At 48.8% G+C, this 25385-nt stretch overlaps 1 protein-coding gene across 9 annotated transcripts in view; it reads right to left on the bottom strand.

The window, feature by feature from the left end:
- Nucleotides 1-1539: 1539 nt before the first annotated feature.
- GNAS (GNAS complex locus) overlaps nucleotides 1540-25385 on the bottom strand; it is a 53727-nt gene continuing 29881 nt past the window's right edge. For 2 of the 9 annotated variants that reach the window (XM_078057329.1, XM_078057331.1), the window contains 12 exons: nucleotides 16381-16453; nucleotides 13190-13234; nucleotides 8842-8896; nucleotides 8636-8755; nucleotides 6730-6827; nucleotides 3580-3634; nucleotides 3373-3446; nucleotides 3218-3276; nucleotides 2990-3110; nucleotides 2669-2799; nucleotides 2292-2359; nucleotides 1540-2061 (listed from right to left, as the gene is read on the bottom strand). In XM_078057329.1, the coding sequence (XP_077913455.1) occupies nucleotides 1915-2061; nucleotides 2292-2359; nucleotides 2669-2799; nucleotides 2990-3110; nucleotides 3218-3276; nucleotides 3373-3446; nucleotides 3580-3634; nucleotides 6730-6827; nucleotides 8636-8755; nucleotides 8842-8896; nucleotides 13190-13234; nucleotides 16381-16453 (1046 nt within the window). In that variant the 3' untranslated portion in view covers nucleotides 1540-1914. Of the gene's footprint in view, nucleotides 2062-2291; nucleotides 2360-2668; nucleotides 2800-2989; nucleotides 3111-3217; nucleotides 3277-3372; nucleotides 3447-3579; nucleotides 3635-6729; nucleotides 6828-8635; nucleotides 8756-8841; nucleotides 8901-13189; nucleotides 13235-16380; nucleotides 16454-20151; nucleotides 20348-22707; nucleotides 22862-25385 lie in introns of those variants that run through there. The other 7 variants (XM_078057335.1, XM_036094442.2, XM_078057333.1 and 4 more) reach the window with 7 other exon arrangements.

Genomic DNA, 25385 nt, shown 5'->3' with positions numbered 1-25385 from the left:
ATCCTGGTGGGCTGGTCTTGATAGCTGGTACCCAGGTTTTTGTTAGCTGTTTATTTGGAGTACTTTGGAGGATTATGGGGATTGGTGGGTTGGTCTTTTGGCTATATTTGCATAATAAGCACTTATATAGATTGATGTTAATTTGGGGGTGCTTTGGAGAGTTGTTTTGCAACAAAATCTACGGAGCACGCACACAGTTTTTATGTGGACTGAATATTACGTAGGAAGTTTTCGAAGGGTTTATGGAGATGGGTATTTGCTACTTTTTCTGCCCTCCTTGGGGCTTATTTTGCTCACCCCTGGGGAGCTATGCGAGAGGATTAATTTGGCTGGGATTAATTTTATCTGGAAACTAGAACCATAAGTGGATTTTGAGGCTGAATTACAGAATCAACATAATGTTTCATTTGGCCACTTTCAGAGGGTGCAGCGGTTGATGCTGAAGACAAGCTGGTCTCTTTTCTCCCACCTCTCCAGGAAGCCACACCAGGGGTGACCACAAGCTTAAGGTATGACCCTGGGGATGAAGATTAGGGAGCCCAAGTGGACCTCAGACCCAAGCCACAGTTCATTACAGCTTTACTCAGTTTCATGTGCAGCCTCGGTTGCTGACCACCACCACCCCCAGCCCCCCCATGAGTTTATAGTGCATTTTATTATGAGACTCCCCATTTTCCCCGTTATTTGTATTTTTTTCTCAAGTACACTGTGCGTTCGTGAATTTTGCACTTTTATGATGGTTTATTAGTTATGAGTACTTTGCTTATTAGGGAAATCACCCCTTTGTTACAGATTTTTACCCAGTCTCCACCCCATTCATATTTTGCTTTATATAATTTTCATTTTGTATAGCCCACCCCACCCCCATGGCTTGTGGAGGTTAGATCATACAGAAGAGGCCTTCTATAAACCAATATTCTAATTGTTAAAATATCCATCTTAAAGGACTTTTTTGTATTTAAACGGTGATTGATCCACATAAAGTTCCTTTGTGTACGGAGTGAGAAACAGATCCAGTTTAAGTTTGTCCCCAAATGTTTAGCCATTTGTTTCAAAGCCATTTCTATTTGATAGCTCTTGTTTTTTTTCCCCCAGCTTTGAGGGATAACAGACAAAATTCCGAGATAATTAAGTGTACCATGTGATGATTTGATAAAGGTCTACATTGTACACCATTTCTTGAGTCACCCCACTTCCCGTCTTTTGAAACACTGCATTCCTGAATTTCCCCCCACATACGTGAGTCCATATCCTAAAGCTGGACAGAGAGCCCCAAACCTAACACCTATTTTGGGGAGAGATTCTAGGTATAACAGGCACAATGCGATGACATATATAAGGGAAGTTGGTAGAACGGATAGGGTGGCAATGACCAATTCGGGAGTCTTTACATGGGCTAAGGGGCGTGGGCTTGGGCAAAGGACAGCGGCAGACTTTTTGAATTATCTGCAAGTTGTTTTCAGAAACCCAAATTATGGGGACAAACCATGAACAATGGATATTTGCGCGAAGCCGCAAGTAATTCACAGGACTCACATCCTTTGCTCACATTTAATTTTTATTTTGATTTTTTTAATGCTGCACAAGACAATATTTATTTCATTTATTCCTTTTCTTTTATTTCATTTATTTCTTTTATTTCATTATTTCTGTTTGCTGCTGTTATTTTATTTACTGAAAGAGAGAGGGAACTTTTGTGGCCTTTTTCTTTTTCTCCGTAGGCCGCCTTAAGCTTTCTAAATTTGGAATATTTAAGCAAGCTGAAGGGGAAAGGGGGCTTCGCAAGATCACTTGGGGGGAAAAGGAGAGGTTGCCTTGTTAATCATGCCCTATGGTGGGTGATCAACTGCGTGTACAATTACGTTTCACTCTTAATTGTGCTTAAGGCTTTACTTAAATTTGGGTGTCCCCTTCTCAGAGCAGCTCGTACTGACGAAGGTGCATGCGCTGGATGATGTCCCGGCAGTCGTTGAACACGCGGCGGATGTTCTCGGTGTCCACGGCGCAAGTGAAGTGCGGGTAGCAGTAGTGCCGCCCGTCCCCACTGGCAGTGCTGATTCTCTGCGGGGCGGACACAAGAGAGCCGAGTCCGCGCCACCTCCCTCCAGGCAGCGACGGGCTACCCGCCAGGGGCGAGCGCACCGGCTACTTACCGAGGCTACGTGCAAGCTAAAACTCTCACTGGCCACCAGTGAAATAGAATGGAAGAACTGAAGAGATTTTAATCCCCAAATGTTCACGTGAATTTACCCCCCGGAGAAAAGAGAAAACTAAAGATGGTCTCTCCTCACCAGAAATTCGTCGCGGATGAAGTACTTGGCCCGGGTCACGCGTGGGTCCTCTCCGGGCTCGGGAGTAGCTGTGAAGAGCAGAACCATTTTGGTAAGGTCATTAAAAGGTTAAGGGCGGAGCTAGGGTGCTGGCATCATTGTGGCCCCTTAACTTCTATGCAGAGAAGGGAGTTTTTCTTGCTTCCCTACAGATCCCTTACAGTTTGGTGGTGGGAGTGAAGGGAGATTTACACTCTTGGAGGTTGTTCATTTAGGTGATTCTTCAACTCCACCTACGTGAAAAACCTCCAGAAAGGGAGACTTGTAGCACATTCATGAGTGTGTAGGACCAATGAACTGAACTACGCTCCAGTGCAACAGCGGAAGGCCATTCGTACCATCCTCAGGAGTAGTGTAGCGAGCAAATTCTGGAAAGTAGTCCTCGATCTTCGATTTTCCAGCAAGGACTTTCTCAGCAAGCAGGTCTTGCTTGTTGAGGAACAGAATCACAGAGATGGTGCGCAGCCATCTAACAGAGAGGAATGTGGGCTTAATGTCCAGGAAAAGAAAGCATTCTTTCTGCAAGGGGTCTGACATACATGCACAAGACTCTCTTTAATAACCGTGCAAATACAGGGCTTTGGGCTCAGTCACAGGACCGCCCCCCCCGCCCCCACCAGGTGAGAGGCTGGGAGGCAGCCAAGGGGATGCTCCCAAACCTGTTGTTCCAGATGCTCTTGAAGAGGTTCAGAGCCTCCTGCAGGCGGTTGGTCTGGTTGTCCTCCCGAATGACCATGTTGTAGCTGCTACTGGCCACCACGAAGATAATGGCAGTCACATCTTCACGCAAGAAAGCAAAAGTGATGCTTGTTAGGGGTGCACGTGAACCTTAATGATTCAAAGAGCACAACGTCCTTACAGAGCAGAGAAGTCTATGGCTTCCATACCATTGAAGCACTGGATCCATTTGCGGCGTTCATCGCGCTGGCCGCCCACGTCAAACATGCTGCAGGAGACAGAGGACCCCCGGTCACCCCACCGCTCTGCTGGTGGGAACTGAAGGAAACCAGTCTCTATCTTGAAAAGGGAACCGTTCACTTACTGGAAGTTGACTTTGTCCACCTGGAACTTGGTCTCAAAGATTCCAGAAGTCAGGACACGGCAGCGAAGCAGATCCTAAAACACGATCTAGGTCAATGGATCTCACCAAAACCAACTGGAATATTAATAATGGCCAACTGGAAGCAAAAGTCTTGACCAGCTTGGAAAGAGGGCTCCAAGTCCTCTGACCGTGAGAACTTTCACCTACCTGATCGCTGGGCACATAGTCAGCCTGCTTGATGACATCAATCTTGTCCAGGAAGCTGGGAGGAAAAGAACAGACACACAGGGGTGTTCAAGGAGCTCATGAGCTCATGCTGATTTGCCCCTAATTCCTGTCTCGCTACAAAGCTGAGCTCAATGGAAATGAGGGTGTCATAGTTATATGGCATTCAGTCAACAGGAGTTTTGTCTGTGTTGGTTATGTTGAGGACTCAAAGCCTATACATTAGAAAGGTTAGAGCAAGCAGCATTTAAGAAAAGGTATTTGGGGGACTAGTAGATCTAGGCCTCTCAGGGCCCCTGGCCTACACGTACAGCACAGGACCAAAGCGGGGGTGGGGTTGGGGGACTCTGGACTTGGTTCTGTGCAACTAGCAGAGACCCCCAAACCAGGCCTACCTGATCTCGTGCCATTTGAAAATTATTAAAAATTTAAAATTTTCAAGTTGTTTGCCGTTGACTAAAATGGCAAGTAATTTGAAAACTGTATACTTCTACTCCATTCCATTTTTTTTTTTTTTAAAGTAAAACGGCACACTTAAAAGCAGCAAGGATTTTCCCCTCAAGGGACTCGTGAAAATGAGATTGTTTGAATTACTCAGAATGGGTATCCCTTCCTCCTACTTTTTAAGAATCTCACTTATTAAAAGAGAACAAAAGAGGTTGACACAAAGGGGCCCTTTCTGGCCTAACCACACCGAACAGGAAACAAACACAAAGTTCCCTTCCGTTCTGTTTGGTCCATGAAATAGAACCCTCCAGATAGGAGACTTTTGAGTTTTTAAAAAAATCCCACAGCCATCCAGGTTATGGGTCCTTCTATGGCCGGGATCCTGCACAAAAGAGGGGCTTGGGGCCTGAGAGACAACCATCCACCATAAAGAAGCTTTATATCAAGAGTGGGCCACGACTTTCCCAAAGCAATGACGACCTCGAGGTGCTGCTGGACTAGACACACCATTAGGAAAAGGAACTTTGGAAAGATTGGGATGATTTAATTAATATGGAAAATGAATGTTAAAACTGGGGGTGGGGGGGGGAGTTTTTCCTGGGGCAGGGGGAGGAGATAGGGGGTTTGGAATTGTTTTAAAACTGAAAAGAAAATCACAAAGGGAGAAAAGTCATACTTTGAAGAAATTCTGTAAGTTCCCCCCGCCCCCCATCCTCTTTACCAGTTTAGAGTTAGTCTGGCTTAGAGGATATACTAACTTGCCCAATCAGTCCTACATTACAGCACCAGTCCAGAAATAGCTCCCCAGCCGCCCTGGCCTCCAGCACGTTGCCATGGCAACAGAACCACAGTTCTATAAATAGATCATCAGCACCAAATCTTGTGAGAGAGACATCTGGAGCCAGGCCAGCCAAACCCCAGCTCAACAAATAAAAATAGGCAGCTTAAGAAATGGGCAAGATACCAGTATGGCAACTTTAACGTAAAGGCAGTTCAACCAGAAACATACTGGTCAGCGCGCCCCGTGCGCTATCATCCCGCCCGGGGAAGACATTTTAAAAGTTGTAACCTATGTTCTTCTTTTTTTTCCCCTCCCTCCAAGTTTCCTTAAAACTTTCCATAAACTGTGCAAATGTTGCCATTTTCAGATAAAGTTGCAGGAGCAACATAATGTTGCTGTAAGAAAACTTTTAAATGGTGTGAAATTAAAAAAAACAACAACAAAAAAACCACCACCCAGAAACCTGGGTAAATTACTGTTCATGAAACTGTTACTCTCTCCCCGCCCCCCGACAGAGCACTCAAAGTGGGGAGGGTTAAACCCTCCTAATCTTGTACCTGTACTTCTGACTTGGATCCAAAATACAAAACGCAAACAATTCCAGGATTTCCATTTGTTTTGAGTTACTATAATTAGCACTTCCAGCTTTTAGTTCAAACTTTTGAGAAAATCAGGGACTTTGTTGAAGAAGTGGTAGGGGGTTGGGGTCACCGGGACTGGCCAAGAAGGACTGTTTTTCTGCTCCTTGGGAAAATACACAGACTGATGTGTAGCGACCACCGCCACGCAGCTATGTCCCCGATATCTGGAGACAACTGGCTGTGCGCTTCCTATGGGAAGGCGGGGCCGGGGAGGGGGACGTTGATAGGTTTCACAGAGCCTACCAGAAGCTTCTGTGATTTGTAGATAACAGGATTCTAGGGAACTTGCTGTTTGTTTGCTGTTACCTCTTCCTCCCTCCTATTTATTCAACTGGTATTCACAATAAATCCCTCAGGTTTGGGGCTTCTAAGCAAATGCAATTGTAGGTTTTTGTGAGCCAGCCTGGAACCCTGGTCCTGATGACTTGATTTCCTACAGCAAAGTCGCTTCTGAGTTGATTTCCTACAGCAAAGTCGCTTCTGAGTTTCAGCGACCTACAGAAGAAAGGCTGGAACGTCGCAAATATCTATTACCCCCCCCCAAGTCACAAGACACCCCAACTTCAGAGTATTTTCGCTGAGACCACTTAGCATGTTTGTGCAACCGCAGCCTACAAACACTGTCTTCTAAAACAATTTCTTTGTGGCCCTGAGCATCCCGTATTTACTGTATCAGGTGCAGGGTGAGGGCGGTCCACTCTCCATAAGGGGAAGCATCCTTGAATTAAAGCCCAGCGTGAACGAATAACTCTAGATGAACAGTATCCAGTAACGCTGGACTCTGGTAACTACTCTAGTCACCTACCTGATTGCAGAAATAGCAAGGCGATTCTCAGCTACCAAGGAGGGGGCGGGGTATGGTTTTGTCCTCGCCATTTCGGTTAGGTTTTTAAATGACAGCAATAAAATATAATATTTTTACATTATTCAAAGCGTGAGAGCTGCCCAATCTTCCTAAAAGCTTGGAGGTCAATCCAATTAATTACCTCAAGCTAATTAACTACGAACATCACTTTATTGCAAGTAATTATCATTTTGCTCTAACAGGCATTAATTGTTTATATAAAATAATGTCACTGCACTAAAAAGTGCAATTAACAAATCAATCAGACCAGAACTTTCTAAGTGCAGGTGGGACTTAACTGGCTGGCTCCTATGAACGGAACCCCTTTGCAAATAACTTCATAAGCGGGAGTTGAGATTTCTAGTGTTTTCTCCATTTGTGCCTGTGCTGGGTATGGCTGGGGGAGAGAGGTTACTCACTACTGGGCGCAGTCGATCAGCTGGTACTCGTTGGAACGCTCGTAGCAGGCGCGCACTCCTTCATCCTCCCACAGAGCCTTGGCATGCTCATAGAACTCCTGAGAGTGAACACGAGAGAGAACCCAGATGAGCCTGAGCCCAGGCAGGCGGGCTGCCCCTCCAGTCCAGATGCCACAGCTCACTGTGTGACCAGCACGGGGTGGGATTCCCACTTGCGAGCCAAATTAGTGACTCTGTGCTCCAAAGAACTTTCATTCAATTTGTGAAATGTAATTAAAAGGCAAAGTAATTAATTCCTGCTGTCCTCTTATTGTGAATTAACTGGTCTTGGGTAGTGTTCCTCCTATGTTTTTTTGGGGGGGGGGGACGCACAGAGTAAACTACTGAATCATTTTGTTTCTCCACACAATTGCTTTTATGGGAAAGATATACATTAATCTGCATTAGGAGAATATGCCAAGGAATGATTCAGTGTTGTGAAAACACGAAAGATGTGCTGGGATGAAATTTCCCTTCCAGGGAAATCTGAATTTTACCCAAAAAATATTATGGCTGGGAATCGCTGGCAAATATGGCCTCGTCGGTGCCTGTCCCTTGGGAAGGGTCGTAACAGGGAGAAACGAAGGAGCAAATAACCTCTGTTGTTTTAAATTGTAGTAGGTTATGATTCACATTTCATTTGAACATAGAAACATTTTTAATTATATGGGGGCAATCTTCCCTTACAAGGAAAGAGGTTTTTCTTCAAATATGAATTCGGCAAGAGAAGAATTAAAAGTAGGTAGGGACACAAAGTTCAGCTATCAGCACGACTAATAAAACATTACTGTTCTGGTGCATTTTCAGCCGGCTGCCATTTTTCCTTCTATTAGAAATATGCATTATGTATATCGTGCTGACCGCTTGATTTTTTTTCAAACAAGTGCTATTTAAAAAAAAAAAAATTACCTAGACCTACTTATTAATACTGCTTCCCTGCTAGTAGAAGTTTGCAGCCAAGCCCATTTAAAATACACAAACACAAATTCCCAGGAAAGCCTGACAAAAGGCCACAATAACTCATTGTTCTAACTGTAGACAAGTCTTTTCCTTCTGGGCCTTATAAACTCGCGCATCTTTCCATCTTGTTTCCCGTTCCCCTCTGAGAAACCACTCTTCCCCTACAAAGGGGTCAAAACATATACGTTTGGGCATGGGCAGTTTTCTGTCACCTAAAAATAGCTCTTTATGGGACAGAGAATCTTTGTAAACAGTGTCCCGCATGCCAACGAGGACACACAGAAGAAAATCTCCAAGTTATAATTTAGGTGAAAGTCCTTTTTTTTTTTCCTTTTTAAAAAATTTGCCCCAATGCAAGGACTGATTTAAAACTTCATAAAGGTCAAACAGCAAATTGTTGAAAACGAGAATGTCTCCCATTTATAAAACTCAGGGCTGGCCCTTCCTTTCTGCCTTCTTTGCTATCTTCAGATCCGTTCATTTAACTGGACAATTAGCATTTGTGCGCCATACTTAACATACAGTTTGGTTTGTCACAAGACGGGTACGAGGGCATAACGAGGGCTGGGACACAACCCGGGCCATCTTCCCTCACAAACGCTTACAATCTACTAACACGAGGATTAAAGTGGGGTGCTTACTTGTGGGGATGGGTGAGCCAGGACTTACAAGGGCTGATCGAATTTTGCTCCCCCATCTTGAGCAAAAACCCTACTTTGATTATTAAGACTTTGGTTTTGAACATGAAGGACCCTGAAGGAAGTCACTTTTCCCGAAAGGTGTTTCTCCGGAAGTGTGGCTGACACAGGTGACTGGCGGCTGGGGCTCATCACCTGTGCTGCCCCGTGGGCCAGGCCGGGGTGGGGGTGGGGGTGGGGGGGAGGAACAACCCAAGAGCTTAGCTTACAGGAGGGAAATCAAAGTCAGGCACGTTCATCACGCTCAGAATGTAGTCCACTCTGAACTGGTTCTCAGGATTGGCCAGCTCCACAGGGGGCACCAGGTTGCTCATGGCGGCCACGATGGTCTGAAAACGAGTCAGCAAAGCAGTCAGGGGCACAGCACTGCCTGAGAAGGGGGCTAAGAGAAGAGAGGAAGGACCCAAACACGTACTTCGATCGCCTCTTTCAGGTTGTTTTTGATGTCCTGCACTTTGGTCGCCTTCTCACTACAGTGGGATTGAAGAGAGAAAGAGATCATATTGCATCACATTGACGAACAGGGTCTCTTTAGTCAAGATATTCCAACTAAAAGCATAGTATTCTGTTCTTGCAAGAGCTGTGGGTTCAAATCCGTACGGATTGGAGGCTCCTGAATAAAGACGGTTTCGAATTATAACCTCCCCAATGTGTCCCAAGGACACGCCCGACTGGGGCTGATTAGCAAATTGGCATCAAGATAATGATCAAGTCTACTGTACCAGAAGCCAGACCTGGTTCACGGACTGTTTCAGATGTGGGTCCAGTTTTTGAAGTTCCCACAGCACACCAACACTTCCTAAAAGGCTCCTACTGGCCCTCATCAGCGTGTGTGTGTGTGTGTGTGTGTGTGTGTGTGTGTGTGTGATGTGAAGAGGGGTGTGGGGGTGCTCTATCAATCATATCAGGGAGAAAAAGTTTCATGGTGCTACTCGGGGCTTACTCCATCACTGGATTAGTACATAGAGAACCAGTGAATGCAGATGGTGATATTACAGATTTTAAGGCTTTGAGGCCATTTTTATTAATTAAGTCACCGTGTCAGTCACTGAGCCAGTAGCAATGACGTTTCTAGGTGATGTTACTATACGCTGATCCCTCCACGTGAATAGGGATAAAATAAGATCCCCACCCACAGGAGTCTTTATGATCTGGGACTTGTGTTCTGGGGGCAGCGGGGGGCAGGGGCACCTGTTAAGTAGAAGTTCAAGGTTTAGCTGATTTGAACCTAAGTCATACAGGACATGTGGGATGATCTTTTTTAATTCGGACTCACTGGGACCACAAGTAAAGGCCACACCCTTTGGCTCCTGGGGGGACCCCCTGATGGAATGCCTGCTCCCAATCACATCAATCGGAAGTGCCTGTCTTTCAGCAACTGTCCTTCATTAGCGACACGACCAAACAAGATTCTAGAGTTTGTGTCTTCAGGGGATAAAAAGGACCTCTTGCTTGGGGTAAATCTTATCACACCTATTGCCTCAACCTTGTGGTTTTGGGTGTGTGTGGGGGGATGTGGAACCATGTACAGGACACACCTGCCGTGTATTAGGCCCTGGGGCTGTGACAGGCCAGCACGTGGAAGTGAGGTGCCGCCCCCTCACAGAGGAAACTAAGGCTGAGAGGAAAAGTGAGTCACAGAAGCAGAAGGGACAGAGCTCATCTTTTTCTTGCTGTGTAGGATTTTGAGAGACCATCTCGAGATTCCCAACTTTTGAAGCTTTCACTTGGTTGATTCACCAAGAGTCCTGGAATGGAGGTAGCCCTCAGAAGTAGAGGAAACACAGAGAAGTGGGGGGGGGGGGGGTTAATAGCACCTGCAGGCTGGCAGTAGGGTTAATCGTAGGGCAGGGCGCAGGGAAGGGAGATCGGGGTGCAGGGGTCATGGGCTCGCCTGCCAACCCGATCCTGGTCCTGAGTTTTCCAAGGAATTGTAATAGCTAATGTTTCCTGCACGGTTTATTCTTATCAAAAGAAAGATCTGCATATTGATCTGAGGGGTGGGCCCTGATTTTCTGATTCCATTTCATCCCTTCTCCAGGGTCAGCCCTCTTTCTGGTAAACTAGCCTCAGAGAAACTGCTTTTCATAGGAGAGTAAGAAGCTAGTTTAGAAGTATTCTCACCAGTGAGGGAGGGTCAGTAGGCTTTGGGGTATGTGGGGGGGGGGGGAGGTAAATGGTACCAGGAACCCCCTCAGGGCCACTTAAAAGTGCTGAAGTCAGGAGAACTTGAGTAACAGACATGATAGTAAGAGGTCCTGTAAACCACGAGTGTGGCATCGCACCCCGATCGGAGGTCCGGCTCTGGCCCCTCCTCTTTATGCAACCACCCTACACTGAAAAGGGATCCAGAGTCCTGACCCTTCTGTGGGACTTTTCTGCTTTGTACGTGCACCACTGAAGCTTGTTTCTGAAATTAGGAACCATATCCAGACTCGGTGCTAGAGTCTAAATCAGTTATTCAGACATTAGAAATTTTTAAAGGATGTGTGTTTGCCCCTAATGTTCACTTGTGGACTCAAATTTACCTAAAACCCCACAGGAGAAATCCATTCCCATTCATTAAAAACAGGCTCCATTTCCATGGTAATGAAAGCCATTAACCTTCAGTTTCAAGGTTCCACAGTAGTTAAAATTAGAGATGTCCGGGTATTAAATACCCAAATGTACGTACAGCAAGAGGAAAGTACTTCCAGAAACTAGGTTCTTTCATTCAGTTTGATATTTTGGTCTAAGTAGTAGTATGATAATTGGAAAACTTCCAGTCTTAAATACGGATATTTTGAGAACGTGTTCAGTATTCATCTACGTATGTGAATAGGTGTGGGAGTATATCAAGTATAAAACAGCTAAAATAGAAATCTAAAATCTAATTCGGGTGTGTAATACTAAAACATAAAATTCTTCCATTGAAGCAATTACTATGTAGATGGAGATATTATACTAGGGCTGGCAGGTTTATCATCATTTTTACTATCGCTTAATGAATTTAACATTGTGAAATTCAGAGAAAATCCCTCAGATGTCTCTAAACTACTTAACAAAGCCAAATTATGTATCAACTACTACAATCTGGACGGACTAAAATATCGGGGCTGGGGCGAGAAGTAGCACAGCACATTGCCCCCTTCCTCCCCCCAATATGTATATAAAGCCTGTTGTCTGGGTTTGAATTTTAGGAGCCCCTTCTCTCCCCCGCGTCAGCTGCCTAAGTGGTAGGGGGAGGCTACATTGTCCCCAGAGTCTCTCTCCGTCCTATACCTCATCTTTGTGCTTTTGTGGGAAAGGACAGACAAAAGAAGAAAGACAGAAGACAGACGCAAGATACAGGGATTGCTGAGACATGCAGAGAATTTTTATTTATCACGTATGTTAATTCTTATATTTACTTGCAGAACAGAGTCACAGAGAGAAGTGCAGGCAAGGTATTAGTAGGGTTCAAGGGTCTAGCACAGCATCTAGTACACAGTAGGTGGTTCTATAAGGGCTTGTCATATTTCTCAAATGCCAACTTTTGGTACAGTAAACTGTCCGTCACTTTTATGTAGATGCCTTTTTTGGATTGCTATTACACTACATTTTTGCCAATTAAGGATTTCATGCCATATTTTTTTGTGTTTTTTTTGTGTGTGTGTGTGGTTTTTTTTGTATTTTTTGTTGTTGTTTTCAGTTATCTTTTGAGGTTAGGTGGTAGGGCCCCCTCCCCCTCCCCCCCACAACAGAATAGTATTCTTATTAGAAGTTCCTAAGACCAGGCAATTCCAGCATGCAAAGTGTGATAGGACATAGCCGGGAAGATGAGAAACTGTAGCCATCATCTAGGGATAATATATTCTAAAAGAAACAGATGAACAAACATGTGTAAGTTACTTTGTCCCCGACCCCAGGATCCTTTGCCCCGCCCCACCCCGGCCACAGAGGCTATTTCTTTGAGATGCCCTAGGCTAGGTCAATCAGCTCTGTCCTCATGAGTAAAAGCTGCTTCGTCACTGCATGCTGAATATGCAAGCAGACCTCCAACGGTTACCTGGCATGCGTGTGCGTGTTGGCGTGTAATGGGGAGTGGGGATGTAGGAAGTGAAGGAAAACAAAATTGATAATGAATGGAAAAAAAAAAAAAAGCGGATGCCATCGTGAATTTCCTATCCACTAGCTAATAACGCAATATGCCTCCAATTCAAAATATACTAGAAAATCTTAAGATCAGAGGCTTTGAGATCATTCTTAACAATGACGTCCTGCAAGGTGCTGAGGCACTTTTTTTTTTTCCCTCTCCAAATTACAGACAGTGCAGCACCACGTATTTTGATATGGGAAAAAGATTTTTTTTCCCCCCCCCCAAAGTCTGAAATTTTAAAATCAGACCAAGCACTGGGTGGATGGGAATTTAGTAGATAGTTTTAAAAACAAGTAGCCAATTTGAATGGACAGCTGGGGTAGGGGTGGGGAAACAGAAACCATATGGAAAAACATCAATTCTCAAAATCTTAAACTGATCGTCTAACGCTGAAATCTGTAACTTTTCCCCCAGCTGGATTTAATTATATTTAAAGAATGGCCCCCCCAAAATTATGTTTTGCACTTCACTGGCTCTGAAATGTCAAAGACTGTTTAGGTGTCGCGTGAAAACGTATATACCGAGATGGCTGATGGCCCTGAAATGAGTTGTGTTTCCTCCCCGGGGGCTCAGCCCTCAGTTTCCCAGAATGATCTTCATGTTTGTTTGTTTGTTACAAAGTTTTTCTGGTTTGGAATGTGCCTACCCATCGCTGTTGCTCCTTGCAGACTGCGGGTCCTCTTCGCCGCCCCTTTTAAAGAGAGATTGAAAGCTCACCTAATCTGCAAGGCACCGCAATTTCCCCAAACCCCACACAGCCTCTCTACATTCCTCAACAATGGCCGCCATCCTCCCATTCAGTCCCAGTCGCCTTTCTGGCTAAGCTGGAAGGTCTACTGAGACTGTGGGCCGTGGAGGGAGGAACGCCACACCTCCACCACCGAATTAGCCGAGCCCTCTGGAGACTCTCTGGTCGGGTATACAGAAGGGACGGATAATTATTTTCTTGTGCTTTCACTAAATGTACATGCATCAGGGAGATAAAGCCGTGATTTATCTCACAATTCTTTTGAGAATATAGCAGCACTTCAGGCTCCTTAATTCTCCCAGATCTTTACCATGTTGTATCCGAACATACAAAGGCCCAGACATGGGTGATTTTTGCCCATGATTTCCTGGTGCAGTATCAATTTTCTCCCTTCTTATAGTTGGGGGAACTACCTATGAAGTGTTTTTATTTATATTAACTGTTCCCGATAAATTGTCATCAATTAAAACTGTGTGTCTGCACCGTGAGGCAGCAAAAGAAAAAAAGAAAAAAAAAGAAAAACAAAAACAAACCCGACTCAAAAACCAATCTTCATAAATGGTAGGAATTCCTCCTTGGAAGTGGGAAGGGCAGGATGGCTAAGCGTTCTACATGGTTTTGTAATTGATTAGCTTATTAGCTCAACCAATGTTAATGGCACCTTTTTTTCCCCTGATACTAATTGTAAGGAAGAGTTAGCTTTTGAGTTAGGAAAATCCACACTTGACCTCTGTATTTCTCAAGGTCAGATTAATATTACACCTTACCCTAAAACTGTAATTGGCACGGCAGTCTGCAGATAGTTAAGGCAAATTTAATAGCTCAGCCCAGCCCTAACAAAGCGCACATTTACGGGAGCGAGGAGGAAAAGGCCCTGCACCACGCAAAACACCCTTTAGTGGATGGATGTCACCATTATTTCATAGGGAATTCCTAGTGAAGAAGGCAACCGCTTTTGTTGCAATACCGCACTGAGGAGAAAGAAAAAAGGAGGCTCACTTGAAGGAGACAAAAATAAGGTTTCTAGACTCACACGAAGAATTCCCCTGTATGTCACTTCCACAGGCTAAATTTAACATCCTGAGAGATTACCTATGGCTTCCTCTACAAGGCAGGCAAACTGGGAATGTCGCTTCCTCTTTTTAAAAAGAAAATAGAAAAGAGAAGTTCTGGTTTAAATGCCTCGTGTGCATTACAGACTGGCTCGCCAAGGGAGGAGAATCCTTTCTCTAAAAATTAAAAAATTGTAGGGCAGCCTGGAGAGTGATAAAGCCTTAAGTAAATTATTGCAAGGATGTCCTACCTTCTGCTGGACTCGAGCTAAGGTAAACAGCGGCGGCTGCATCCTTTTAAAAACGCTAGCCATGTCCAGTTTTAATCAAAATATTTATCTAGAGGGTACGTGGTCAAATTATTTTTGCTTAACTAGCCTCATGAAGAAGCACTCCCCGGCAAGTTACGGGGGAAATAATTATACAAGATTTTTCTTTAAATTACAAATTCACATAGTTAAAAGTCGGTTTCTGGCTTTTTGTTTATCAACCGCTGACAATCTCTGGGAATAGGGCTTTTTGAAGGGTGTGTCAGGAATTAAGAATTTCAGAATTGCTTTGTGACAAGTGAAAGTGAGTATTTAATTAGCCGCATGTATGTGCGTATTGGTAACTCACTGAGTCACTCATAAAATTGGTAAAATAGCCCATCCTCCTAGATTCGTGCTTAAAGCATAGAGAGCATCTTAAACTAAAACACCCATTTGTATGCGTGACATCATCCTCAGCCCCGATTATCTGAATGAAGAAATTCTAGAATGTTCCATAAAGAGCTGCCTTCAAGGGCAGTCCTTTTACCTCTGAAAGGTGGTAAAATTCATCTTTGTGCCCCAGTGCTTGGTGCATAGTAGGCGTCTGTAAGTGGCTTTTTATTGTTTTTTTTTTGTGGGGTTTTGGTGCATAACTGAAACTATGCGGCCTTGACTCAATGTCCCCCTTTGAAACTAAATGGGATGCAAGGGAGAGACAAGTTTTCAACTGAATCCAGGTTTAGGGAAGGGAACGCGACTGCTAACCAGCTAGTAATTGCAACCTAGTGCCTTCAGGTGTTTGCAATCCGGTGTGGTGAATAGCTGTCACCCCAGTGAAAGCAGAGGGCTGGTAGATTTAGTGTTTTCTGTTTCACAAGGCGGGGGGGGGGGGGCATTTGGAGTCTGGGGTTAGAAAAGCAAATGCCCTGATTATACTGAATGCTCCCCTCTGTTTGCATTCTTCATGGCAAGCAGGACCCCGCATTTCTCTTCCATCCCTAATACACACGCACTCTCTTTTAATCTTTATTCTCAATGCGGTATTGTCACCTTGTCCTAAACCAAGATGCCTGCAAGGACTTTTCAAAGGCAAAAATGCCCCTTGACCCGGCCGGAAGTACCTAACTCCCAGTCTCCATCACTTAAATGTCTTTTTCTTTCTTTAGGCAAGATTATTGATTTTTAGAAAGGGAAACAGTGATTTGCCCATAATATTAATTCCAAAGGGGGGGTGGTGAGGGAATGAGGAATTATTAACAGGGGCTGCTGCCTCTTTCCAACTTTGTTTTACATGAGAACATTATCGGAACTGTTTTTCCCTAATAGTTTAAAACACCCTGTGCTGGTGCATTGCGCTGACGTCTGCTGGGGTGCGGGGGGGGGAGGGGGGGGCTTCTCTGCAGTGGTCAGGTTGCCCGCAAAGGGGGTGGCCACGGCAGGTGTCAGCCATGTTAAAGACCCACTGCACCACAATCTGTGGGCAGGTCTGCGGCAGACCTGTCATGGGGCCACTTTTATCTGTAAAAGTGCTATTTTCGGGGGGGGGGCATTTTTATAAGAACACTGGTGCTTTATTATTACTATTATTATTCATTGCTGCACCAAAGATTAAAAGGAGGGAGGGGGGAAAAATCCCCAAAGAGCTCTTCCCTGGATTTTCTAATATGCAGGCTGAAAAAATTAAGTGGAAATTGGCTGCCCAGCCCCCAAAATCTACCTAAACTTCCTAAAGGTTAGTATAAAACGTGTTAATCTTCCTGTGCCCTTGCACAGAGTTGACACTTACTCTCCATTAAACCCATTAACATGCAGGATCCTCATCTGCTTCACAATGGTGCTTTTACCAGATTCTCCGGCACCTAGAAAATGAAAGTAAGTCTCAGGTTATGAAGGAGGCATTTTACACACTTTGGGCAGGGAAGAGGACTTCTGTCTTTTCCATAGAAGCAGCACGCAAAAAACAAAACAAAATAACAGACTTGCAATTTTCCTTGACATTTCGACGCAGAGAAAATGAAACACATGTCCAGCTCCGTCTACCTGCAGTATTCACCGTCACAATAACGAGAATTAAAGGGTTTGCTGTTTTCAGGAATTTTTTCCCCCTTTGGGTTGTTTTAAAATTTGTGGGGTGGAGAAGCCAAGGGGCAAAGAGGAGGAATGACGCAATTTTGTCATTTGAGGGGGTTAGAAAATTGAAGTTAAAACTGAAACTGAATCCTTGAAATAGGAGCATTCACTGGTGAAACGCACACATAAATGTAGAGAGCCACAGAATTCACTGTTTGTCGGAGGTTTCATGGTTAAAACACCCAGGATTCACAAACAATGCCCAGACACCGCAGTCTCCTTCAGCTGGCGGACTGACGCAGCATTTCCCTCCCGCAAATTCTCACAATGCAGCTGCTGTACGGGCAGCCTTCTCTCCCCTTGGGCTACTCAAAAATCAACCCTAACCTGCAAGGTTACATGTGTCCTCTTTTCCCGCGAAGGGTATTTTCTTAAAGATAAATTCTCTCTGGATACAACCACCATGTTGGGGGAGGGGGGAATGGGAGCCCATCAATTGTATGTCATATTCTCGAAAAACACATTTTAATATCAAATGTAGTGCTTGAGAACAACCATAATCACATGCAGCAACAACTGTAAAAAGTATTAAAAGGACACGACTTTAATCATGAGAAAAAATATTCCTGGGAGCTACTGAATTTTCAGATTCCTCAAGCCCTTCTCAAAGTAAGAAGGAACACACATGCCTCCATTTTAAATCACCTTTCATTTGTAAACATATATTTTATGGAAAAAGCACATTTCCACCCAGTTAGAAGGAGGACTGCTATTTTTTCATTTTCTTTTTTGCAAATGTACACTCACTTCAACAAATACTCTTTGTGTGAAAAATTTTTTGCCCTCCTCCCACACAAACCTGTTTTTTTACCTTTTTTTCACTTTTAATTTTATTAATTGCTTTTGTTTTACTGCCCAGAGAGCAAAGCATTCCTCCTTCTCTTGCCTTTTCACAAGGCTGTAATCAATATCTGTAAAAGTTAAAATTAGTTTCCACAGAAACATTGATTTCAAAGCAAACACTATCTTAATGAGCCCAACTCTAATAAGTTAAAATACTAAAGGCGCTATTAAGATTCCATGCAGAGAATACATGACATTAATCAGAATCTCCAAATTCTTTTGTCAGAAGTGTTAACATGTGTAACACCTCTCTCACAGACACAAACAGATCTGTGCCTCAGTTTCCACATTTATGACATTAGAGAATTGGGCTGAAAAATTACTGCAAGATCTTTTGTGGCGCTGTAATTTACTCAATTTTATGTCATTAAATTAAGATGCACTTAAAAAAGAGGATTTTGGGTATCATTAGGTTTCCTCTTCGGGGGGGCATTATTTGGTGAGAGCCACCATTTAAAAATGCAAAATGTGTGGCACTGAGTTGGGCTGCAGACCCCCCATGCCAGAGGCTATCAATAAAATCATGATAAAATGGTAGCCATACAGACTAGGACACCTGGGGAAAATAAGCCCACAGGGATGCAAGGTGTGTTCAGAGTAACAGTCTCAAATTAAGCAGAGACTTTGTGATCACTGAGCAAAGGTGTTAGAAATTTAAGGCACCCTTAGTATCACATTTGTTACAAATTAGTATTCAGGTAGCAAGATGGCACTCCTAGGAAAGATTCTAGACTTTTCCAGGGTTATACTTTGAAATCAAGTTATATGCATATTAATAATTCACACAGCATAATTCTACCTTGAGAAGTTTTAGGTAAGACTTCAACATATGTATCATTTAATTACTGAAATTGCAAATGCATAAACACCAGACTTATTTCCACTTAATTAATAATTTTCTGCTTTATATAAATCTGGACCCAGGAGAACAAAGAGGTGACCCATCCAAAAAAAAGCAAACCAAACACCACCACAAAGAAAATTCAGCCTTTTACATTTTTATTCTTTATAATCAAGCTGTTTTGTTCAAATGTGACCATGAACTAGGTTTTAACCTAGCAAATTCACAAATTAACTCAGACAGCCAAATTACTGAGGAAGTGGAAAACTTCCATACTAATTAATGCTTGTGTAATTCTTCTGGTCATTTCAATTTCTTTTATGCTTATGTTTTATTTTGGCCCTCCCCCTCCCCTTAAGAAAAAAGGAGGAAAGGCCATCTCCTTATAGTTAACAATCCCCCCGCCTTTTTTTTGGCCAAAGAGGAAAAACCGCAATCAAGAGAAAACCCAAAACCAAACAACCAAATGTCACTTGACAAACAACTAATTAACGTCTTTTCATCTCCTTCCACCTGGAAAAAAAGTCTTCTCCTTAAAGCGCTCTCAATGCCCCCTCCCACCTTGAAAAGGACAAAAAAAAAAAAAACACGCCATTTCCAGACCAAGAAGCCATTTACAGACAAATGTCATTTTCCAGTTCTGATTTGTGAATGTCTTTTTTTTTTTTTTCTTTCACAAAGCACTCTCAATGTGGCCGACTAACAGGAAAATGTGTGTGTGTGTGTGTTAATGGTTTGGTGGTGGTGGTGGGGGGTGCTACAATTAATTCTCTTGCTTTTCAAAAAGCCTGCATGTCTGGAAGGGGATAAAAAGGTCATACTGTAAAAATGACGTGTCATTTGGCTTCACTGGGCATTTAGCGTACTAACTCCATTTTTTTTTTTTTTTTTTGGTTTTATTTTATTTGATTCTCCTTGTCTTCCTTCCACGGCCCGACCCGGCCCGGGACACGTCTGCTCCGCGCACACACTGTGTGTCCTGCCCGAAACGCACCGAGTCGCGCCCAGCGGCGGCCGCGCTCCCTCCTCCCCGCCCCCCCCCACTCCGGCGCCACGACTCGCCCGCGCCCCCTCCCCCTCACTGCACCACCTTTACCACTCCGATCCCTTCCGAGGGGCTGATGTCACCCGTCCCCCCCCACTCTCCTCGGCCACTTCCCCCGCCAAAGCCTCCCCTTGGCGAGGTCCCCTCCGCCACAGCGGCGCCCCCCCCGCCCCGCGTCACCCCCTCCTCTCCGGCCCCTCTTTCTTCTCCCTCTCCCAACAAATCACACACCCCACGGAGGCGGGTCCCCCTCCCTCTGCCCGCCACCCCATTTCCTGTCCCCGAAACCCTCTTTTTGTCGCAGTCTCCCGAGCCCTGTGGGGCTCCCCCTCCCCCTCCCCAACATGCACCCAAACCCCTGGCGTCGTGTAGGCCTCGCGGAAAACAGAGAGAGAAAAAAGAGCAAGGGGGAGGGCGAGAAAGAGAGAGAGAGAGACAGAGAGCGGGCGGGCCAGGGGAGGGGGCCCCACGCCCGCGCCGCCACGGCCCCCCGCCCCATTTTGAGCCCCCGCCCGGCCGAATCTGCGCCCCGGGGTCCCCCTTCCGGCCTCGCCCCCCAGAGACAGAGCCCGCGAGCGGGCGACGGGCTCGGGAGCGCGCGCCCGGGGCGGGGGGCGGGCTCGGCGCGCGCGGCCTGCGGGGCGCCCCGAGGGGCCCCCGAGCCGGGCCGGGGCCGGCGCCCCCCGCCCCGCCCTTACCCAGCAGCAGCAGGCGGTGCGTGGCCCGGTAGACCTGCTTGTCCTTCTGCAGCTGCTTCTCGATCTTTTTGTTGGCCTCGCGCTGCGCCTTCTCCTCGTTGCGCTGGTCCTCGGTCTTACTGTTTCCGAGGCAGCCCATGGCGGCGGCGGCGGCGGGGCGCGGCCGGGCTGCGGCGGCGGCGGCGGCGGCGGGGCCGGGCGCGGGCGGCCTCACGCGGGCCGGGCGGGCCGGGGCAGCGCCGGGCGGGCGAGCCGGGCGCGGGCTCGGCTCCTCCGGGAGGAGCGCGCGGGGCGGACTGCGGGCCGCGAGGCGCGCGGGGAAGGGAGGTTGGCGGTCGGACCGAGGGGAGCGCGTAGCTCCCCGCCCCTCGAGCCGAGGCCGAGGGGGCTGATGGCCGCCGCCGGGCCGAGGCGGACCAGAGCAGGAGCTGCGGGAGCTGCTGCCGCCGCTGCCGCCGCCGCCGCTCTTATTGCCTCGGCCCGGGCCCGCCGCCGCCCCGACCCAAAGCTTTGCAGCGGGCGGGGGGAGGCGGGGGGAGGAGGAGGCGGCGGCGGCGAGGGGGGTGGAAGGAGGAGGAGGAGGAGGAGGAGGGATGAGGAGCAGCCGCGGCAGCGGCCGCGGCGGCGGGGAGGGCGGGAGCTGGCGGAGGGAGGCGCCCCCCCGGGTGCCCGGGAAGGGGGGGTCCCTCCGCCCGCGCCCGGCCCGGGACGGGACGGGGAGCCGCCCCCTCGCCCCCCTGACTCGGGCCCCACTCGGGCCCGGCCGCGGGGGGAGAGGGGGCGGCCCCGAGCCAGTGACGACCCCTCGCACGACGCCAACGCTCCACCCCCCGGGCCGCGTAGCCCTGCGGCCCCCGAGGCCGAGCCCCCCCCCTCCTCCCGCGGGCGCCGCCGAGGGGCCGGGGTGGGCGGAAGGGGAGGGAGCGCGAGCCCGAGCCCGGACTTCGGAAAATTTTCGAAAAGAAGAGAGAGACACAGAGAGAGCCAGAGAGCAGGGAGAGTGTGGAAAAAGCGAGGCGAGCACGAACCAAAGGACAGAGCAACCGAAAAGGAAAATGTGTCCAAACACACACACAAATACTCAATAAAAATCCACACTACACAGCGATGGTGGTGTCTGGTGGTGGTGGCGGTGGCGGGGGGCGGGGGGCGGGGGTCTGACTAGATGAGCCGCTCGTCGCGCCCCCGGCGCCGGGCGCCATGGCCCGAGCCGAAGGCACCGCTGGCCCCGGAGCGCCCGCGGCCTCTGCGCTTGGCGCGGCCGCCCAAGTAGGAGAAGAAGGCGCAGCCCAGGAACACTCGGAAGCAGCAGGTCGCCCCGAACACGAAGCCGCAGCCGCGGCCCTGCTCCGTGCGCTTCTGCAGCAGGAAGTTGAGCACCCACGAGGGGCTGCGGACCGAGAAGACCAGGAAGACCACGAGCGGCAGGTGGGCGCTCAGCGCGCCAGCCTTCAGCGGCCCGGGCCGCCACACGACGCCCCCCACGCGCGGCGCCGTGTAGTAGGCGTCGTCCTCATCGCCCGAGTCCGTGTCCCACGCGGCCCAGGCCCTACTCGTGCCCCCGCCGCCGGCGCCCTCGCCGCCCCCGCCGGCGCCCTCCGCGGCGCCCTCGTCGGCGGCGGCGGCGGCAGCGGCGGCGGCCTCCGGGCCTCGGGCCTCCTCCTCCCGGGCCTCCTCCTCCCGGGCTTCGGGCGCCTTCTTCTTCTTCTTCTGCATCTTCTCCAACTTCTTCCTCTCCTTCTCCTTCTTCTTCTCCTCTTTTCTTCTCTGCTCCAGCAGCTTCTTCTCCATCTTCCTCCGCTCCTTTTCGGTCAGGAACTTCTCGGGGGGCGCCTCCCGCGCCGTCTTCGGGGTCTTCTCGGCGTCCCCGCTCTTCCGTGGCGCGAGCGGCTCTCTCGGCTCGGCCAGCGCTGCAGCCGCCGCCGCAGCTTCGGCAGCCACCTCGGCCGCAGCCGCCGCCGTCTTCTTCTCGCTCTCCGCCGCTCGGGCTTTGATCTTCATGGCCATCTTCAGCATGGTGGCTCGGCCACTTCGGGGTGCCCGGCTCTCGCCTGGCCCGGGCGCCCTGCTTGCCCCCGGCCTCGGCCTGGCCGGACCCCGTGCGCCCCGTGTCGGGGGGGGAGTCGGCTGCGATCCCCGCTGCGCTGCCCCGGGGCCGCGGAGCGCGGCTGCCCAGGCTTCGGGCTGCTGGGCTGGCTGCCTAAGAGTTAGCGCCAAAAAGGATGAGCAAACGAAAAAAGGGGTGAGAACAAACCAAAAAGCACCCAACAACAGCGAGAAACCAAAAAGCACCGAGAAATGTCAAACAACTCAAAAAAGAAAAGTGCAGAGGCGCGATGGCACGAGTTTGCTGTTACCCTCAGGCGCTCCTCGGTTTGGCTCTTGGGCACGCCAATGGAGAGGAGAAAAGAGAAAAGAGAGAATTGGGGGGTGCCCGGGAGGCACGGGGCAGGGCGGCAGCACCGGGGCGCCCCTGCCCTGTCCCGGCCCCGGTGGCTCTTGCCCGCGCCGGGCGACTCGCACTTCCGCGGGAGGCCACGGTGCACCCGGACTTACATGTGAGTGAGGTGCACTCACACGCAAGGCAGTGCCTGCCTGCCTGCCTGCGGGCCGCCCGCCGCCGCCGCCGCCCCGCGCCGGGACAGGGGTTCGCTCCAGCCGGCGCCGCAGCCCCGAGCCGGAGAGCCAGCGAGCGAGGGAGCGAGCGCCGCGCCGGGCCAGCCACCTGACGCAGCCCGCTCCGCGGTGCCGACGCGACTGAGTGTCCCCGCCGAAGACGGCGCTCCTAACCAGCCCGATGACGCCCCAGCCTCTTCAGAGGACGGACCCACAGCGGCGGCCCCTATAAACCGAAGGGGAAGCCGAAAAATCGGCCCGCCGAGGACGCACCCAAACGGGCCGCTGCGCACCCAGGGGGTGCGGGCCATGGTGCGGGTGGTGCGGGAGTGGGTAGGGGGCGCGGGGGGCGCAGCGGCGCCGGGCGCGGGGGCGCCCAAGGCGGTGGGCGCCGGACCCCGCCTCCTAGACCTGCCTCCCAATTTTCGGCGAGTGGTGTAGCCCTGGGCGGCGTGCAAAGTGTGCGACGGCGGCGCTTACCCCGGCCGCGCGCCTCCTTACCTCCAGCTTCCCGGTTAGCGCACGCGGGGACCGCCACCCACCCCTCCCTTCCCCGGCGGCGCGTGCTCGTGGAGGTAGGTGTCGGCAAGACTAATTAATCGCGACGCCTGGAAAGGGTTTCAGATCTTGTGGTGAGAGGCGCTACGTGAGCGCAAAGCGAGCATTGCGACAAGAAGCTGGAGGCAGGCAGCGCGCCGGCGACGCGAGAGCCAAGCCGCGGTGGCCGAGGCTGCGGAGTCGCTGCGCGCGGCGTCTTCCCAGGCGGGAGAGGTGCCGGGCCCGGGTGTCCTGGTTATCCGTGGCCCGGCCTGGGCACCGCGGGGGCCTCTGGAACAGAAGGAGAAGTAGTTTATTGAACACGAATTTGTTTGAGAGTTGTTTAATAACTCTATTATAAAAGTGTCCCCACACTAGGACGTGGTAGAGCGCACTGGGTTGAGAGTAGTGACGCTAAAGTTCTCAAACACCGCAGCGGCTCACTCTTCCTGGGACCCTGGATGAGCCACTTGCTGCCCCACGGGTGTCCGCTTGGGTGCAGTTCATTCATTCATTCATTCAATACATGTGGTCCATGCGGCCCACCTTGTGCCCAGGTGAGCCAGAGTAGTAGCCCAGGTGATCAGGCTAAGACATGGCGACTGCCTTTGGTGGGTGGCAGGCCTACCTGCCAGTAAACCCAGGTGGTCAAAGTAGTCATGAACTCTCTCCCACCTTTGACCTTATTTGACTTCTCAACAGTCGGGCAAACTTCCGATGCCTAGGGGAAAAGAGAGAAGGAAGCCTACCTGTAAGTGGAAACACACCTAACATACCTAGGGGTATGAGGTGATTGATACTTTGACAGGCCTGGAGCAAACTGTCGTGTACAGTTCTAAGTCTTCTTTGAAAACAGATACTGGTAACCATTCAACAGAAGGACTGAAATCCCCTTTCCCAAAAGTAAGAAAAGGTGTGACAGACGGAGATGTCACATACTATTTTTCCTGGCCGCATCAGGTACACTTCTATCCCTGTTCTACAAGGCCTCTTTTCTATGGATCTGAAAGACAACAGAGGGCAATTCAAAGTCACTAAAGAACACTTGGAATGAAGAACAGGAAGCAGAAGCCGCTGGCCAGACCCTCATAACCTGCAGCGGCTACCTCACCCGGGGCCTCCGACCTCCACCGCTGGCCCGTTGCTGCACAAACTTAGCCAGGTCTTTATCACACTTCGGATTCTGGCCTCTCTTCCCCACAAAAATACACCTTCTTTTGAAAAGAGCTCAAAAGAACCACTGTTCCAGGGTTGACACTTTTTACCTAAACCAGAGCGGATAAAAATAGTGAGCTCATCGACCCAAAGGGGGCCCGTAAGCCACCTCGGCATCCAGGCCTTCGGAGCAACGATTCTGTGGCTCTTTGCAGAGATCATGACTCACCATCGTTCACCAGCTAGATTAGAAACTAGTTGAAGACAAGGCCCAAGTTTTATATCTTCCTATATGAAATAAAAACTTCTTGGTTGAATTTGATGCACTGATTGTCATTTTTAAAAACTGGCAAAGACTTATAAGGAGGAGGAACAGGCCAGAAATTTCTGTTATGCTCCATTTGTTCAAAAGCATCTTCCTTCCTGCTTCTAATGTGGCAAAACACAAATACACTGTATTTAAGGGGAACAAGGTAAATAGTAACCAATACAACCTTGATACTCAGGCCCGTAACTACACATCACTACAGTGACTATAATGCCCCATCTCCTTATTTGGAAATCCTGAGGTGGGTTACCATCTCCCCCCTTTTGGATAAATATCACACCTAAACTTTGAAAGGGGTGACGCTGTCCCAGGTCACACACAGACACATACATATTCCAGGCAAGGCGCAACTGGGACTATTGTCCCGGAAATGTATCGAGCAAGGTCAGACTTCAGTCATTTCAGCTTCTAACCTAGCAGGCCGTCCTCCAGAGGATTTTGTTTTGTTTTAGTGTAAGTTTCACCTATATGTCATTATGACCACTGATGGACAAACAAAGCATTTACTTTGTAAATAAATGACAGTAGGTGGAATCAAGGGTTTACAGGTAAGCAAATGACACGGAGCACTCTGGAACACAAGCTCGTTTGTGGTCTG

The sequence above is a fragment of the Halichoerus grypus genome, chromosome 10 (assembly GCF_964656455.1).
Source record: "Halichoerus grypus chromosome 10, mHalGry1.hap1.1, whole genome shotgun sequence".
NCBI lineage: Eukaryota > Metazoa > Chordata > Mammalia > Carnivora > Phocidae > Halichoerus > Halichoerus grypus.
Note: the sequence above shows the minus strand (reverse complement) of the source record. Positions and strands in the feature narration are given on the sequence as shown.